Source organism: Sander lucioperca, chromosome 22 (assembly GCF_008315115.2).
Source record: "Sander lucioperca isolate FBNREF2018 chromosome 22, SLUC_FBN_1.2, whole genome shotgun sequence".
NCBI classification, from domain to species: domain Eukaryota; kingdom Metazoa; phylum Chordata; class Actinopteri; order Perciformes; family Percidae; genus Sander; species Sander lucioperca.
In genome coordinates, this window is record NC_050194.1 from 9,237,384 (window position 1) to 9,254,883 (window position 17,500).

General features: G+C 42.1%; 1 protein-coding gene across 2 annotated transcripts in view; it reads left to right on the plus strand.

Moving 5' to 3' along the window:
• The window catches only part of spata20 (spermatogenesis associated 20), a 66,478-nt gene that overhangs the window by 14,962 nt on the left and 34,016 nt on the right, over nt 1-17,500 (plus strand). For both annotated transcript variants that reach the window (XR_004896355.1, XM_035997492.1), the window contains exons 10-13: nt 402-614; nt 1,070-1,262; nt 4,895-5,063; nt 13,177-13,385. Coding sequence is in view for 1 of the 2 variants with exons in the window: in XM_035997492.1 (XP_035853385.1) it covers nt 402-614; nt 1,070-1,262; nt 4,895-5,063; nt 13,177-13,385 (784 nt within the window). In the remaining variant the exon portion in view is untranslated. The remainder of the gene's footprint in view (nt 1-401; nt 615-1,069; nt 1,263-4,894; nt 5,064-13,176; nt 13,386-17,500) is intronic.

Below are 17,500 nucleotides of genomic sequence, written 5' to 3' on the forward strand. Positions count from 1 at the left end.
GTGACTACCACACCAGGCAGTGATGTAGAAGTGTAGTCTGTGGTGAGTCCGTACGCCGTGACTACCACACCAGACAGTGATGCTGGGTGGGCTCAGAGGTGAAACGGACTCGAAGCATTCAACCAAAGAGGGCAGTAAAAGCCTGCTTTTTTTAGACGGATGTTAATTTACCCTTTACATTTTAATGTAAAGGGTAAATTAACATCCGTCAGTCATGTTCTCCAATAATAAATATTCATCATGTATAAACCATGTTACTGCACAGAACGTTTACTGTGATATCTGCTCTATTTACCTGACATACCTCACAAGTCCTATATCTATCTCAAATTGCCTTGCCACGAAATAGCAGCTGTGCCTCTCCTTCCACCTTCTCCATTCCTGTCTATTCTCTGAACCAGTCCGGAGGCTTCTACAGTGCAGAGGATGCAGACTCCGTCTCAGCATCAGGGGGGACAGAAAAGCGAGAGGGGGCTTTCTGTGTCTGGACAGCCTCGGAAGTTCGGGAGCTGTTGCCAGATGTGGTTGAGGGCGCCACGGGAGCTGCCACACAGGCAGACATCTTCATGCACCACTATGGGGTCAAGGAGCTAGGCAATGTAACTCCAGAACAAGTAATTTCAATTCACTTAAATACTATATATATAATATTTGTCCCCGAGGGGCAATTAAAAGGCACGAAGAGTAGCACATAAAAGGACAATTCACAGACAAGATACAAATACGAATAAATATATAAATAACTTAGTAATGCATTGCAAACGCTGTGCGTTCTAAAGTGATAATCAGTAATAAAAAGTAATAGTCATTTAATTTTTATTCTGTCCCATGGATGGATGGATGGATGAAAAGACTAAAGTTACACTCAGATATAATGTGTATATGATGATCAATCACAATGTCTACATGGAAAACAATAATTTACATGCACAATGCTTTATCACTTGTTATATCATATTCCGATAGCATTTCAAGGTGTTAAAGCTGGTCCATTAAGGCATTAACTTGCAGTCAGTATGAGTTCATTTCTGTGAACGCCCTCTTATCCCCCTGTACTGTTTGCTGCCAGGACCCCCACGGGGAGCTGCAGGGCCAGAATGTGCTGATCGTGCGGTATTCAGTGGAGTTAACGGCTGCTCGCTTTGGTATCAGTGTCGAGAAAGCCAACGAGCTCTTGGCCTCTGCCAGGACCAAGATGGCAGAAGTGAGAAATAGTCGGCCACGCCCACATCTGGACACCAAGATGTTGGCCTCCTGGAACGGTAAAGTCTAGATTAGTTTTCATACATGTTTACACTACAGTAACATGTTTGTTTGTTTTTTGACTTGAGGGTTTACTTTACTGGCCAGTATGTTTTGTTGTTGATAAAGTTTGACAAGCACTCTAGCTATTTCGCCATGGGGATAATTGCTGCTCATGCTAAACAGGGCCTGACAGTAGTATTCAAAAGTGGTTGCTCGTGGTTGTTAAAATTGATGCAGTTGTTTCCATTTTTTAATAGCTTATATTTGGAGAGTTAATGGTATATGTGTGGCATTATTCTGCATAGGTAAACAATGAAATACTGACATGAGGAATTGTTAAACTATATTTTTGATTTTCTTTTACACATAGTAAAAGGTCAGCCTCAGTGTAATGCAATACAATTAACAGACTCACCAACAAAACATTGTGACTTAACTCGTGCATGGGCATGGTAATCTACATATTCAGTAGGATAAATAGGCTAAATAAATACAACACCTGCAGCCTAATCAGGTGTGTCAGAGTGAGGTCAGAGAAAAGCCGTTTTTGTTTTCCATAGTAGCCAGAACGGTTGAAGAGGTTGCTTCGTTTTTCACAATGCAGTACTTAATGTTGTAAGGTACTTGAAAGCACATAGTGTTTCCTTTCATTCAGTCTGTTGAGCCAGCTGAACCTAAGTTTGAAGATAAGTTCAAGTCAACACCATCTGCTAGGTTGCAACTAATTCTTTGTTCAGTTGCTCCATCTCTACTTATGGTACAACGTATCTAAGTTGACTGTAATCAGAATATTGTCTGTATGAAACATTAATACAGTGTGTCTAGTAGGGCTGGGACGATATGCTTTTGTCCCCATTTGATTCTTTCAGGATACATGGGTTCCGGTACGATTTGTATTGCGATTTTCTTTCATTGCGATTCGATGGTATTGAATATAGCGATTTTCTTTTCCTTCTTTATCAAAAACAAAAGTTGAGTAATACACTTCTAGGGACTATATATCGTGAGACATTTCTAAAAACTGATTGTTTTCTAAGAAGAATGCACATCACATGTCAGTCAGTCAGTCTGAAATTTGTAAAGAAGTACATGACATGCGTTTTCTGCATCTTCTGCATCTTCTGCTTCCGGTCTGTTTAGCTGGAAACGGATATGATGTAGTCCTAGGTACTGTATACACAGAAAATATTGAATTGAATCATTGGTAAAAAAATAAATAATAAAAAAACAATTCTAGGGAATAGAATCGATTTTTAAAAATTCTCCCAAAAAAATCACGATACATACAATTTAGATGTTTTTTAGTGTCAAGTTTCTATTGCATGCAACCGGGTGGTGCCAGTTGCAATTCTCACCTCAAGTGAATACAGCATAAAATCTAATCCAACTAACAATAACTGTCCAGCACAACATGGAGCGTGTAAATCATTCCATTATTACAGCAATTAATAAGGAATGACTTACTGCACGTGGAAAGTGTAATTTAAAAGACTGTCTTACTATGTTGTAACTGACAGACTGTATTTTGCAAACCATTTCTCATTTTTAGACTATCTCTTACACTACACTCAAACTGAGCTACGTTTAAACTAGGGATGCACAATTATTCGCAGTTTTTATTGAAATCCCAATATGGAGTAGTGCAATATCCAAATCGCAGGGGGGCACAATATTTGTTAAAGGCAAAATATACAGTCAAAATACCATTGTGAATAAAGGATTGTGGTGCTGCAGAAATGTCCCAGCCTACAAGTCGTATTCTACAAGCTTAAAATAAATTGTTTGTTTTATTACAGGTCTTTGCAGAACATCACTCCATGATCATAATAATGTATTTTTCAATGAAAATGAGAATAATGATGCAAAAATGATCATTCCCTACAATGTCGTGAATCATCTCGCAATTGCAGTATCAGTCGAAATTATCACAATTAGCCCTAGTTTAAACGTACACATCACTGGTGCAACAGGTAATATATTTCTTGATCCAAAATATTATGTTCTCTGTTAAGCCCCATTTAGAACAAAAAGCACTTTGTAGACAATAGTTATGACCAAGTTGCGCCAAGAATTGTACTGATACCAGTATTGGAAATGCCTCCGATACAGGCTAAAATGATGCATCGGGTATCGCCGAGTCGATAAACCGACCCGATACCACATCATTTATTAAAAAATAAATAACTTAAAATTTAAAGTAGTTTCACCCCCAGTCAACTTAAATCAAGTCTCGCTCGCCACTCTGAAACAGTAGCCTACACAGCAAGTTGTGCTGTGCTGCCACTGGCAACTACTGTTTTTAGAGCAGTGAAGAAAAATAGATTTTCTGTAATTTATCACATGATGATCGCTTATTTATGCTACACAGGAAAACAACAACACATGCAGTGCTAGCAGAGAGTGTAACACTATAGTCAGAGCTTCGCAAAATGTCAGGAATTTGGCGATATGTTAAACCGGTAAATCCCACTAGTAAAACTAGTGGGATTAAAGTACGGTATGCAAGGCTTTAGTTTTAACACACAGGTATCAGATCTGTACTCGGAATTTGGAAAGAGAAATTGTTACTATCGGCACGGTCTAGTTGCATGCCCAGACTGTCCTCACTCATTGGTAGCCTGTTGTAGTTTAACAGGTGATCCATGCTCCATCTCCTCAAAAATTTCAATATTTAAAATGTTCATATCTTGCTCTGTGACAAAAAGGCACCTATGTCCCAGTACTCAGAGGTGCCTGTACGCTAGAAGTCCCATCCTTCCTCTGAAGAAGTACACAGAGTTAAAAAGGATTTATCCTTAATGATCTGTCATTAAATAATAAAAGTTTCCATCTTTTGGTACAGCGTCCTTAATAGCCTGCTGATGTTGCTTATCCTTTTATATGACGCGGAACAACTAGACCACAATAAATTAATTCTTTGATAGTGATCCAAATGCGGTGTTTGAACCTAACTACCGTGTGCTTCTTCTCACAGAACTTACCACAGGCAAATATATAAAAGTAGGCAAACAAGACATTTGTCCTTTGACAGTCTATTTATACACACATTTATTATTTTAGCAGTATAAAAACGTGTGGATTATTTCAGAGGCACAGGTTGTCACTTTCCATTAGTGTGATGCCAATTTGGACACTTATCAACATTGTTTGTCCAGCACATTGTCTCAGATGTGATTAATTAGAAGAACACAAAGCATGCACGCACGCACACACACACACACACACACACACACACACACACACACACACACACACACACACACACACACACACACACACACACACACACACACACACACACACCCGAGAACTTTCCAATTAGACACAAGAATCTTCCTTCCTCTCTAATGAAGAAACCCCTCCATTAATTGCCTGTCCTCTGCTGCAATACTTTGAAGACCTGGATGTGTCTCACCAGGCTTTGATACGCTACATGAAAGAGGATTGGAGGGAAAGAGGGAGCAAGGAATGGATACAGAGAGAAGGAGTGAAAGAGAACAAGGAAACTTCAAAGGGCGGGGGAAATAACTAAGCCGGGACTGCGGTGCGGCTACACAGTGGTACCTCAGCGGAGAGAGGACATGATGTTTTCAGAAGAGTAATTTTATAACTAATCATCCCACCGTCATCATCACTTCTTCCTCTTCAGGTCTAATGCTGTCGGCGTACGCTGGTGTCGGAGCCGTGCTGGGGGACAAGGCCTTGCTGGAGAGGGCAGTGAAGGCCGCCAACTTCCTAAAGGAGCACCTGTGGGATGCTGAACGACAGACCATCCTCAGATCATGTTACCGCGGAGACGAGATGGAGGTGCAACAGATGTAAGAGAATGATTAGTTTGTGTATGACTAGAATGTGCTCGCACTGTGTATAAAGAAGATATAAACAGTTTAAATGAAGCCTGTGGTTAGAATAGTCACCTGTGTACATCATCTAGTTGTAATAACTTCAGGTAAATTATGGTGAAATAATTGTAGTTGCCTTGAGGGTCTCCATTACCATATTTAGAACCAGTGTTTTGATATCAATCAAAGGGTAAGGACTATAAACATCCTCCACACTGTCGATCATATGTACTCCCTTTATTTATGATGTTTCGGTCCTCAGATGAAGGTCTGGACTTCAGCATTGTGACTTTGCAGCTGTCTATAAGACTTTCTGGAGTGCAAAAAGTTTGTATTAAGTGTAACAACTAGGTTTGGGTATTGTTTACGGTTTTTACCGGTGCTAAAACGCTGCCGGTGCCTAATCGTTGCCCGAAGTGATACCTTAAACAAGAGCACAAAACGACAGTTGACGACATGTCACAAACATGTCAACAACAAATGCCTTGTTTATTGCTAAGACCAAATGGTCAAATTGCACTTGAATGCACCATGAGTTTACGAGATGCAATTGAATGCACCATTAGGTCCAATCAGTGTTGTTTCTCATCTCCGACTATGGCAGTGGCCATGGTGTATTAAAAGGACAACTCGGCTACACTGTGTCTTTCGCTGCAGACTGTTGCACGTCTCTGTGTTGGAATTCTTTTTGAGTGAAATACAGCCACACTTTAGACCGTTAAGCTTTAGCTATAGGCTAACGGTAGGCTAATCTGACATTCTGCTAAGTGTAATGTTAACTAGCGTCACGTGCAGTGATGTTTCTGATGCCTGTATCATCCGTTTCAGAGCACCAGAGAACATCACAGGCATTTAAACGTACAATATGTAATTTTCTGCCACTAGGGTCTCTCAATCAAAATAATGGATGTAAACACGGACTTTTGATGACGTCGTAAAGTGGAATTATGGGAGTTGTAGTTTTCATTGTTTAACACAATTGCAGATTAAAATATATCTGTTCACGGATGGGTTTATCCATTACAGTTTTATCCACGTTACATTTAGTAACTTGTATTCATGTCATTCTGATAACATAATTGCAGTTTCCCCCACATAATTACGTTTTCTTGATTCGATTTGTGGTCGCTAGCTAGCTAGCTAGTTGACCAGTTAGCGAGCAAGCAAGCTAACATTAGCCAGCAGCTAAAACCACACATTTCACGTCAGTGTCACTTTTTGGATGTTTTCAGCACCGGGGGGAAAAGGGTTTGTTGTAACATTACTCAACACCACTGAGAGACTTACTTCGCGGCTGGGACTGGCCGCCGAGTACCTTCGGGGCTGGCCGCCGAGCATCTCCGGTACCGAGCCACGGCCCCGGAGATACGGGCCGAGGATACGCCTACTTCAATAGGATGGCTGCCGGGCTCTCCCCACCTTCACCTTTTGTCCACAGGACAGTTACCATTTGGGGGTCAAACGTAACTGTAAAGAAGACCGCTAAACGCTGAAGGGGGGAGAATCTCAGCACAACGGCCAGCCAGACTCGGACGCCTGGGGCGATATGGTCTGTTTCCCCGACGGAACATAAAACTTTCTGTTACTGTTTGCATCGTTATCACCTGGCGCTGGAGTTTGTGCTGGCTGGTTTCAGATTGCTGTAAGTTAATAATAGAGGCAGGCTGCTGGCTAACTGTAGATGTGTCATATCCCCGGGGCTTTTGTCTGCTTTCATCCTGAGTTACATCCCTTAGCGGTGGGGAGTGAGGCTGAAAAACCAGGGTGAGATAGCTGGCTAAATTAGCATTAGATTTGTCTTCTATCTATACAGCTAACGTTAACGCTAGCTAGCTGGCGAACTTAATCGTGGGTTAGCCCAGTGCTGTTTAATGTTAACTTTATCTTGATCAAAACAATTATACCTAAAATAACTTCATGAAAGTGTTGAACGGTGTTGTAACCTTAACGTTCCCCACCAAGCATTAGCATCAGCTAAAGCTAACGTTACTTGTCAACGTAGCACATAACGTTAAGCTGGATCAATCGATACTGAAATGTATCAATATATAAGGTCTCTGCTGTATTACTGTGTTGTAAGTGGCAAGTAATCAATGACACAATGATGCTGTGTGGCAGAAAGCAAGCTGTATTACTGTTACTGAGTATTCTTTCTGTGACATTGTATGATTTACAATTACTCTCAAACGTATCATCTGGGCTCCCGTGTTTTGACGGAAGTTAGAGAACCAGAGGGGTCAAAGGTTTTATGACGCCACTGACAGGCGACTCAATGAAACGTCCCGTGTCATTAAAATAAAATAACAGATTTCTCTGGGTTTGAACGTTGTTGGAAACATTTAAGTACACAACTTAACAAAATATATAGCATAGGTATAGTCGTTTTTAGACATTTTAATGCAGAAATGTTACATATTGCACCTTTAAGTGTACCGGACGGTAGATACCAGTCGTATATTCCAATATGTCACCGGGTTTCAGTACCCAACTCTATTAACAACTCAAGCCCTTGTCTCTCTCTCGTTGATGCCTGAAACAACGTTATGTCCCTTTATAGCAGCGAGACAGTAATGCTTTCATTTACACATAACTCTCTTAAAGAAGTAAGAAAATAATTCTGTAAGGGAGCGTTTCACTTGTAGTACAGCAGTAACACGCAGGTGTACTGTGCTAGGATGACTAACTGTTTAGACACAAACGGGAAACAAGGCTACTTGCTTAAATCATGTTATGGCAGGAAATCAGAACATGTTCACATGATCTGCAGTAACCTGGTTCCAGGAAAACTGCATTTACCTGCACGTCAGTAATTACATTTCTCCTCTAGCCTCTATCATATTGTGTATTTGAAACAAGACTGGCCATATTTAAAATGGATTATAGATGCCTGTTGAATGAACATATGAGGAGTGGCTCTGCAGTGGGAGAATATGCAGGTTATTGCTGATTGTTTGTTTGTTTTTGATTTTTAGCATAGAACAGTAAGCGTACTGATTAGAAATGTGGCTGTATAAATAAAATATCTTTTAAATAAAACATTTTTTTAAATATATATTTATTCATATATGTTTGTATGTTTGCTAAACTTACTGTGGCAATACACCATTTCATTCAGTCAGTGGATTAGACATAGCATCGGGACGTAAACACACAGGGCCTTGCTGATTGGACACTACCACTCCGGGTGTCCTCATTCTTTTGGCCAGCTCTGTGCCCTAGTTACTGAGAATGACTGAGTGTGAAATGCCGCCGAATCAGCAGAAAACGCTTGATGAAATGTAAACCATTTTACACACTTGTGCCTAAACACTCTGGCCTCGTTCCACAGCTTCTTTCTCATTCATAATTGTCCAATCCAGGATGGTGTCAGCATTGAGAATGCTTACCAAGGCCATTTTCTCAAGCCTGGTTTAGTTTCCAGACATGGGGAAACTAATGCCAGGCACATATGGGCCGTGGACTAATTCACCAGGAGGAACGGTAGGTGCTGAGGCTAACTGGGTTAATAGGCTATGGAGGTGTTGCCATAGATTTTCCCTGGCTCCTGCCTAGCACTGGATGATTGAGTTTTACTGCTGTCTTCAGGGACTAGAGGCAGACTGAGATAGTGGCAAGGTGCTAGTGGGACACTGGTAATGTTGACTCACTCTTACCTGACCTGTTAACATGTTTGGTCATTCGCAGGCTGTTCTGCATTGACCAGTGATTACTTGTCAGGGAGTCTTTTTTTCTGCAGATACTTTGGTAATGAAATGTGAGTTGCATACTTTTGTTTTGTTCAACTATGGTGGCTGCTGCATGTTACAGTATGTTAACTACCCATTCCTTTCTGTTTATTTCAAGCAAACCCCTTTTTTCTGCTGGAAATACACAACTCACTGTAGAAACTTTCATCAAGCAACTTTGGGTTGAATTCATGTCATGTATGTATGTAAACTACATGACCAAAATTATATGGATACCTGAACAAAGTACGTGGTAATCTGGATTACCTAAACTCTGTGTGATTGTGGAACATGTTTTTCTAAAGTCATGTACATTAACATGCTGTTATAACAGGCACTAGTCTTCTTTGCCAAAAGAGCATTAGGGAGTTGGTGTTCCGCCGGTATATCGAGGTTCACTCCTCGACGCAGCGGGCCCGGGTTCGACTCCGACCTGCGGCCCTTTGCTGCATGTCATTCCCCCCTCTTTCTCCCCTTTTATGTCTTCTGCTGTCCTATCAAAATAAAGGCTGAAAATGCCCCCCCAAAAAAAAAAAAAAAACTACAGTTAAAATAATATAAAATATCGCTAGACTTACCTTTACCATACAGTGTCTAATACTACTAGCCCCAGTGGTCAGCAAACTTGATCCCTTAACCTGAGCCCGAGCTGTATTCCGACGGTGTAGTAAGCATGGTCTTACATTTACACTTTTACCCACCATAATAATTCATAACACTGCCCTTGGAGTGTATCCTATGGTGTTAAGAGATGTTCTGAGTGGTTTGAGAGAAGAGATGCAGCAGGCAGAAAGCAGAAGATAAATCATTAGGTGTCACGGCATGGGGAAGGTGCACATAGAGCAATTAAATGAGAACAACAGGAATGCGAGTTGAATTCCAAAGGTCTTTAGATTGTCACAGGAAAACCAACACCAGCTCTGTTTCCTGATTAATGAGTCAGACAGGGAAATCTCTCTTACTGTTTCTCTGTCCCATCTTTCTCTCTGTTGCTCCCTCTCCCATTATTTCTATTACGTGTTATTTCATATGCAGTGGCACAGCGTAATAGTTCAAGTACATTCTGTAGCACGAGCAAGCATATTAAATTATTCTAACATAAAGGTCACTGCTGTTGTAAAAACTGATGGGAGTCAATGTGTTTATGTGACTCACATCGCCTCGATAGCTTTCTCCCTCTGAGCATTATCCAGCGCCGTGTATGAGAATCATTATGAAGCTATTCTTATAAAGCGGTCTCTGAGTGCTGCGCTATGATACGGGAGACTGGCGAGGCGTTTTATCTTTTTCTCTCAGGGAAATGACTCATTTAACACGCACTATTGAAGGTGTGAATGAAAAGGCTGTTGAGTATTTCTGAAAGGCTTTTACATTTTTGTGTCAGTGAGGCCCTCGTGAGGTTTGCCACAGGTTGTCATCCCCGTGGATGGCATCACCTCAGCCAGATGACATGCTGCAGTGTGAGAGAAGGAGGTTTTCTCCTAGGAAAAAAAAAAAAAAAAAAGAGTTGTGATTAGTTTTGGTGAGCTTTAGACTGGGACTGTGATAGTGTGGGAAAGGAGGCAGCACAGATACAAATCATTGATTTCACCAAGGTTATTTTACAAGAAGTACCAAGAGTAGAAACCTTTTGCTCTGAATCTCAAAAACTGACTTAAAGGTGCAGTAGGTAAGACTTATAAAACTAACTTTCTGTCATATTTGCTGAAACTGACCCTATGTTCGAGTAGAACTACATGAAACAGTTAATTAAAAAAAAAAAATCCAGCTACTCTGGCACCACCTCCAGCCTGTAGTGTGATTTGCAAAAATCCACCGCTTTTGCTTTAGCAAATGCAGTTCAGGTTAAATGTCCCACCTCTGATGAAGAGATCACAGCTGCTTCCCTAATCTTCTCTATTGATCTATCCATAGAGCTTTTGATCCCCTGAGTTTTTATCGCGCACCATCATCAGGTCCAAGTTCAGTCCCAGAGCCATTAGCATCGCTGTAGACACTTCTGTTTGTCATGACGTCAAATTCCAAGTACGTTCTTCCCCTTTGTTTTTACATTCCACTAGCCATGTCCTGTCCAGTGCAGGAGGGCCTGCTGTCTCCTTTCAACTTATGAGTCGACCTCTGTCTGTCCGTCTGGGAAAGATAGGGCAAGATGTGACTTCTCGCCGCCCCCCCCCTCATGCGCTATATCTCCTCCAGCCTCTTGACCACCAGCCACCACCTTCGCCCCGACACAGCACTATCTGGCTTCCTGTCACCGTCCGTCCGCCTGCACTCACCCAGATGGGGTGCCATTGTGGGAATTTGAATGGGGGGGGAACAAATGAACCGTGTGGGAGCCCAGAGGGGGCTTGTTGTTGGGATATATTTCAGGGTTGGGTATCGTTTGGATTTTTTCTGATACCGTTGCTAAAATGGTAAAAACAGTGCTTGGGCCTAAACGGTGCCTGAACCGATACTTTTAAAAAGATTAAAAAAAAAAAATTATATATACAGTATATTTTTTTAAAAGGAGCACAAAACGACAGTTGATATCATTTAAGAATGGCTTGGTTATTGCTAAGGCCATATGGTCAAAATGTAATGATTTATTAAAAATGTAATAACGATAACTTATAACAATAACTTATTTCACTAGTAAATTGCTAGTAAACGATAAAACAACCACTAGATGGGAAAAGGGTATTTTACAATAACTTTGAATGCACCACGAGGCTGGTGAGGTGACTTTCAAGTAAACATACCATCTGTGTTGTTTTTCCGACAACGGGCAGCTGCAGCCTGTTGTATGTCTCGGTGTTGGAATCCCCTACAGTGCAATACAGACATATTTTACACCGTTAAGCTGTCAGCATTTTAAACGTGTTTAATCCATCTGCTAGCTAAGCTAAGTAGTCTAACTCTACTTGCTGCCAAGTGTAGTGTTAACTAGCGCATGCAGCGATGTTTCTGTTGCCTCTAACGTCCGTTTCGGAGCATCAGAGAGCAGCGCAGGCATTTAAGGCTACGTTTAGACAAAACGATCTGAAGAGAAAACGCAAAAGTGGCGTTGCGTTCTCACTTTTTATTCCGTGTTTAGACGAGCGTTATGGGGGGGGAGGGAAATCTGCGTGCATATGGTGACGCAAAAGTGTGTGAAATGCGATCCACCAAGTCTGCGCGCCTGCGTAGAACCTTCCTTCTACTTGTCTCCCTCTCCTCTTCTCTCCCTCTCCTCTCCCTAGTAGCAACAAAACAAAAGCTGACAATTTTGTCTGGACAGACGAGGAGGTGGAATTATTGCTCCAAACAATGCACACACAGACACAAATGCGGCACACACAAATGCGGCACACACGCGCGCGGCGCACACACGCACACACACACGCACACACGCACACACACACACACACACACACACACACACACACACACACACACGGCACACACACACACACACACACACACACACACACACACCCACACATGCGGCATGCGACCGACGCAAGGGTCGTCTTTTCCTGGTTTTAAAGGCTACATTACAGTAAAGTGATGCAATTTCCTGAACTTACCAGACTGTTCTAGCTGTTCTATTTGCCCTCGCCTACTTGGTCATTAAATCCACATTACTGATGAATTGTTATCCAAAATCTCATTGTGTACATATTTTGTGAAAGCACCAAGTGTCAACCCTACCCTACAATATAGCAGAAATATTGATATCAAAGTATTTGGTCAAATATAGCGTGATTTTAGATTTTCTCCCAGTCGCCCAGCTCTAAAAAGATGTAGTGGGATAAAAATGTTAGAGAGTGCAAAAGTGACCTGAAAAGGATAGAGGGAGAGACAGGTGAAGGGAGCGTTGACCCACTGCTGCTGGAGGGAGGTGGGATGGTCAAACTGTAACCACATTTGCCTAATTACTGTGCTGCTTCACTTCAAAGACGATGTGTGCATGTATACAAGTCTCTCATGCCTTCTACAGTATGACAAGCACAGAGAAAAAAACCATGAGTAATTTCACTTAGAGAAAAACGTTGCAGGGAGATTATGCTCAGCTCGCTATGTGTATCGTAATATGGCCCCGTACTGTCACAGAGAACTCCTTCAGGCTTTTTGTATTATCTTTCAAGCCAATTCTTCTGGGTTTTCTATAGTGTCTTGATAGAAACCACTGCTTGATCTTCTTCATCTTCAGGCATTGTAAACAAGCATTTGGTGTATAAAAGGCAAAGGCGGAGAAAAACAAGAAGCTGAACTAGTTCACCAACACAACCCATTTCAACACTCTTATATGATCCATCAATACATTTTTAATGAAAACTGTCCTCATTCTCGCTTTCTTCTCCAACTGATTTTCCTTTCTCTTCTGCCGCTGTGTTCTCCAGATCCCCGCCTATCTCTGGCTTCTTGGATGACTACGCCTTCATCATTCGCGGCCTCCTGGACATGTATGAGGCCAATCAGCAGCCGGAGTGGCTGCAGTGGGCCGAGGAGCTGCAGCTCAGGCAGGACCAGCTGTTCTGGGATGACCAGGGCGGCGGCTACTTCTGCAGCGATCCCAGTGACAGCACTATACTGCTGCAGCTCAAAGTGGGTGAGGGATGCCTACAGTGATATACTGTATGTGAATACAGTACAAATAGCACTAGATAGCACTCAGCTTGCGGTGCTCAAAGTGCCAAAGAAACACATTTGAATAACTCAACAGCAATGTCTCTTTTCAGAAATCATGACCCGGTTACTCAAGATAATCCACAGACCCTGTTGTGAGCAGTTTCTTGTAGGAACTATTTTCTTTCTACACCCACCAACTGCATCACTGCCCAGAAGGAAGCGTACTAATTGTGCGTTCCATTTGTACGCGGAAGTCTGAATTTCCGAGTTCCAAGTCGAAAATTTCGAATTTTCCGACTCGGAAAGTCGGACAACCTCACAGTATCCCGAGCAAAGCCGACCTTAAAATCCAACATGGTTGCTCCGTGCATCAACAGTAGTGAAAACCGTAGTAATATACACTTTATTAGCACTTCTTTGTGTCTCATTAACGTACACACAGTGCTGTCCAACTTCTATATGGGGTACATGTTGCGTCGGTGTTTGTAATCACAAAATACAGCGTAATGTGTTGGTGGCAACTGGTGTTGCTTTTAATGGACCGCAATCAACTCTGGTGTGACGTCATTCCTAGCTCCGACTTTGAAGAAAAGCAGAATAATGGAGGGAGGCTCGCGCTAGTGACAGCGTCCTCCTCGGCTGTGCTGTTGCGTTAGCTAGCTCAGGTGAGCTAACAGTATCAGTTAGCTATAAACTGATCTCGATGCTAGCAATGTCGCAACACAAGAAAGATACTGTACATACGGTTGGTGGGTGTAGTTCGGCTGAAAGGAAATAGTTCCTACATGAAACTGCTCACAACCAGGTCTGTGGATTATCGTGAGTAACCGGGTCATGATTTCTGGAAAGCGACATTGCTGTTGAGTTTTTCAAATGTATTTTCTTCGGCACTTTGAGCACCGCAAGCTGAGTGCCATTTTGATCTAGTTCTATTATATTGGAATGAAGGCAGACGTCTCTATGGCCGATATCTCCAACTCTGGGCAATTCACACCAGAACAATCTAGATTGATTAATAGCACTACAGGTAAGAGGGGAAATATGTATGTTTGCTTTTAGGGTGAACTGTCCCTTTAACACCATGATGTGAGAGTCCAAATCCATACAAAGTTGTCATTACACTCAGCTTCTTAACCTTGTCTTCGTTTTTTACTCGGATGTTTACATTTGAAAACTTCACCAGCCAGCTGGCTAGCTAGCCCAGGCTAGCAGAGTCAGTAGGAGGCTAACAGGAGGTTAGCAGACTGGCAAGTTGTTTTCCCGATCCTGATGAGGCACTCATAGCCACATGCCATCACCGGCCAACATAGGCCACATAAAGCACAACTAATATTTGTAAAATAGACAAGTTTTGCGGAGCTGACGGAGAAGCAACTGGAAACGTCCGCGCCTTCTAGAATAAACAACAATGTGTAGCAGGTGAAATGTTTACGATCTATTAGCACTCAACACAAAGTTCAGCTGAGGCAGGTGAGGATGTCACTAGTTATTAGTTAGTCATTTGACTGATGATGGTGTTAAAAAAAACGTGAAGGCATCACAACCATTTTAAAATGTTTACCTTGCGGGACTATGAATGTCTGTACCAAATGTTCTGGCAATCCATCCAATAGTTGTCCGAGACCTTTGGCCCAAAACAACAAACGTCAACCTCATGGTGATGCTAGAGAAAAAAGTCAAGCAATCACCAACGTTGGTTGAATCTGATCCATCTGATAGTTTTCGGGATATTTCAGTCGGAACCAAAGTGGCGGATCGACAGCTGTAGAAAATAAATAAGGTATTGATGCTGCTGCTGCTGTCTTTACTGTAATAGGTTGAGTTTTTCAGGGAAGGATTGACGGGCAGGTGAAGGATTACCACTCCTACTGGAGCACACCGCTGTGGCTCGGACAGGTTCAAGCATGGACAGCTGAGACAGAAGAACAAATACAGGCTTTGAGGTGTGCAGACAGTTTCTGTTAATATCGACAACACATCTGGTCACAGTGATTTGAGGGAAACAAATAATTATGCAATTTCTTTGACCAAAAAATTCACCCATCCGTTTCTTTCCTGCCTACATCTTTCACCTTATTGATTGCTCCAGAGCTTAACAAGATGGAGGCTTCTGCTGTAATGTTGCTGCCAGTTTCACTTCATTGCTACACTTAAACCACAGGAGAGAGAGGAGGTAAGGAAAGATAGATAGATGGATGGATGGATGGATGGATGAACAGGTAGAGGATAAAAGATGAGAGCAGAGGAATATTGACCTCCCCTATTTTCCTCCAGTGAGTTGCAACCGTCTCTCACTCGAGTTGAACCTCTCCACCTCTGAAGCGCTCAAAGACTGATGCTCTGGTTCTTCAGCTACTTTGATCACCAGGCCTGTCAAACCTGTCTCCATCGTGACTCCTAGTTCATCTGCCTTTGACAGATTGAAACATCACAGTAGCAATCTGAAATTCACTTTCTGCCTCTGCCTGGTCTCATCTCCCTTACTTCTCAACTCACATTCTGTCTTTTTACTCGAAGCACGCTCCTTCTTTTTGTCCTGTATTGCCCTTAAATCTTGACTTTCAGCTTTGGTATAATAGGGGTGGGACTCACCGGAGGCGATGTTAAACATATTGCGATATTTTGCGATACATTGCAACTTATCACCTTGTTTTTCCAACTTCAACTTATGTCCCCAAAGGAAAACGTTGTCAACATGTGTTACATCTAGAAAGACAAATTAAACCCTCTAGTGGACTGAAAAAGTAATTGATTTTATTATTCTAGTCCCAAAAAGTCAAATTCTCATGTGCAATGTATATAATAAAAGATTGATACTTGGCGCCGTGTATCTATACAGTATTCTGTACAGTATTGCCACAGAAAATATCGCAATACTATGCTGTAAAAAAAAAAAAAAACACCCCTTAGGTATAAGGTACACTATTGGCATAGGATATAACTCTAAAAAGTGAAATGGCAGAAATAAAACTGCATGATTCAACTTTTTGTTTTTATAATAATTAGTGGACAAGTGGAGTATTCTTTCAAGGGCCAAAGGATTGATGAGATATAAATATAAATGGGTTTGATCTCGACATTCAGCTGCCAGTCCACTCCTCCAACTGATGGCGGCTGCCAGTTGAGAGCAGCTGACACCTCGTGGATGTGCCGACATTTACCTTTGATCTGTCAGACCAAAGGTTCCCGTCCGGAGCTGGCAGCCTCTTTGTTTTTGGTTTCCCTCTCTTGCCACTCCAGTATGACAGTGAGCATTTTTTTAGCCTCTTCCACTTGTGTTTATATTCTTTTTTTTCCTGTCATCTCTACTCGGCATAATATCTTTCTTATAATATATTATGTGCTGTCAATAGGCTGGTCTCTCCCCCCCATCCCGATTGATCTCATACAGCGTCTTTTCTCTTGCTATTATATAAGATACACGTGTTTTGATTTGTTTTTTTTTGGGGTTTCTGGGTCTAGGCAAAGGGACAAAAAGTCTGTCGCACCCACTTGTCCTCTTAATGCACACATCCATGTACTTAATGAATTACTACACCATCTTAGACTACAAACATTTAACCTCTGCCTGCGAAAACAAATTCCAAGCTGGGAATTCAATCTGAAAGATTGTCAGTTTTAATGTTCCAGATGTCACAGCTCTATTTTCTTTTCACCTTTAAAGGAAAGACACACGCACAAACGTGCCTATGACATAGCCTGGTGCAAATAGTACAGACAGAAGCAACACACTACAGATGGGCGGGGGAACAAAGGAAAGGCAAATAGTTATTCTTCTAAAGAACTGTTGACAGATTGGAGATGATGGTTGTGTGTGTGTGTGTGCGGGAGTGCCTGTCCCTGTGCGCCGTCACACCTGCATCTGTGTGTGTTTATCCGAGCTGACGTGTCAGAGGTTTCTCATCCGAGAGGATTGACTGTGCCATTATGGTGGCGGCGCTGTGTAGAGTTGAAGCCTATTAGTGACGCTACAGCCGCTGCAGTGTGGATGCCCGTCCCAGCAGCGTAGCCTGTCACTGCAAGACGGATTACCCCATCACACTGCCACTCCACATGCTACAGCCCTGCCACACTCCCCCGTGTGTATTTGTTTTA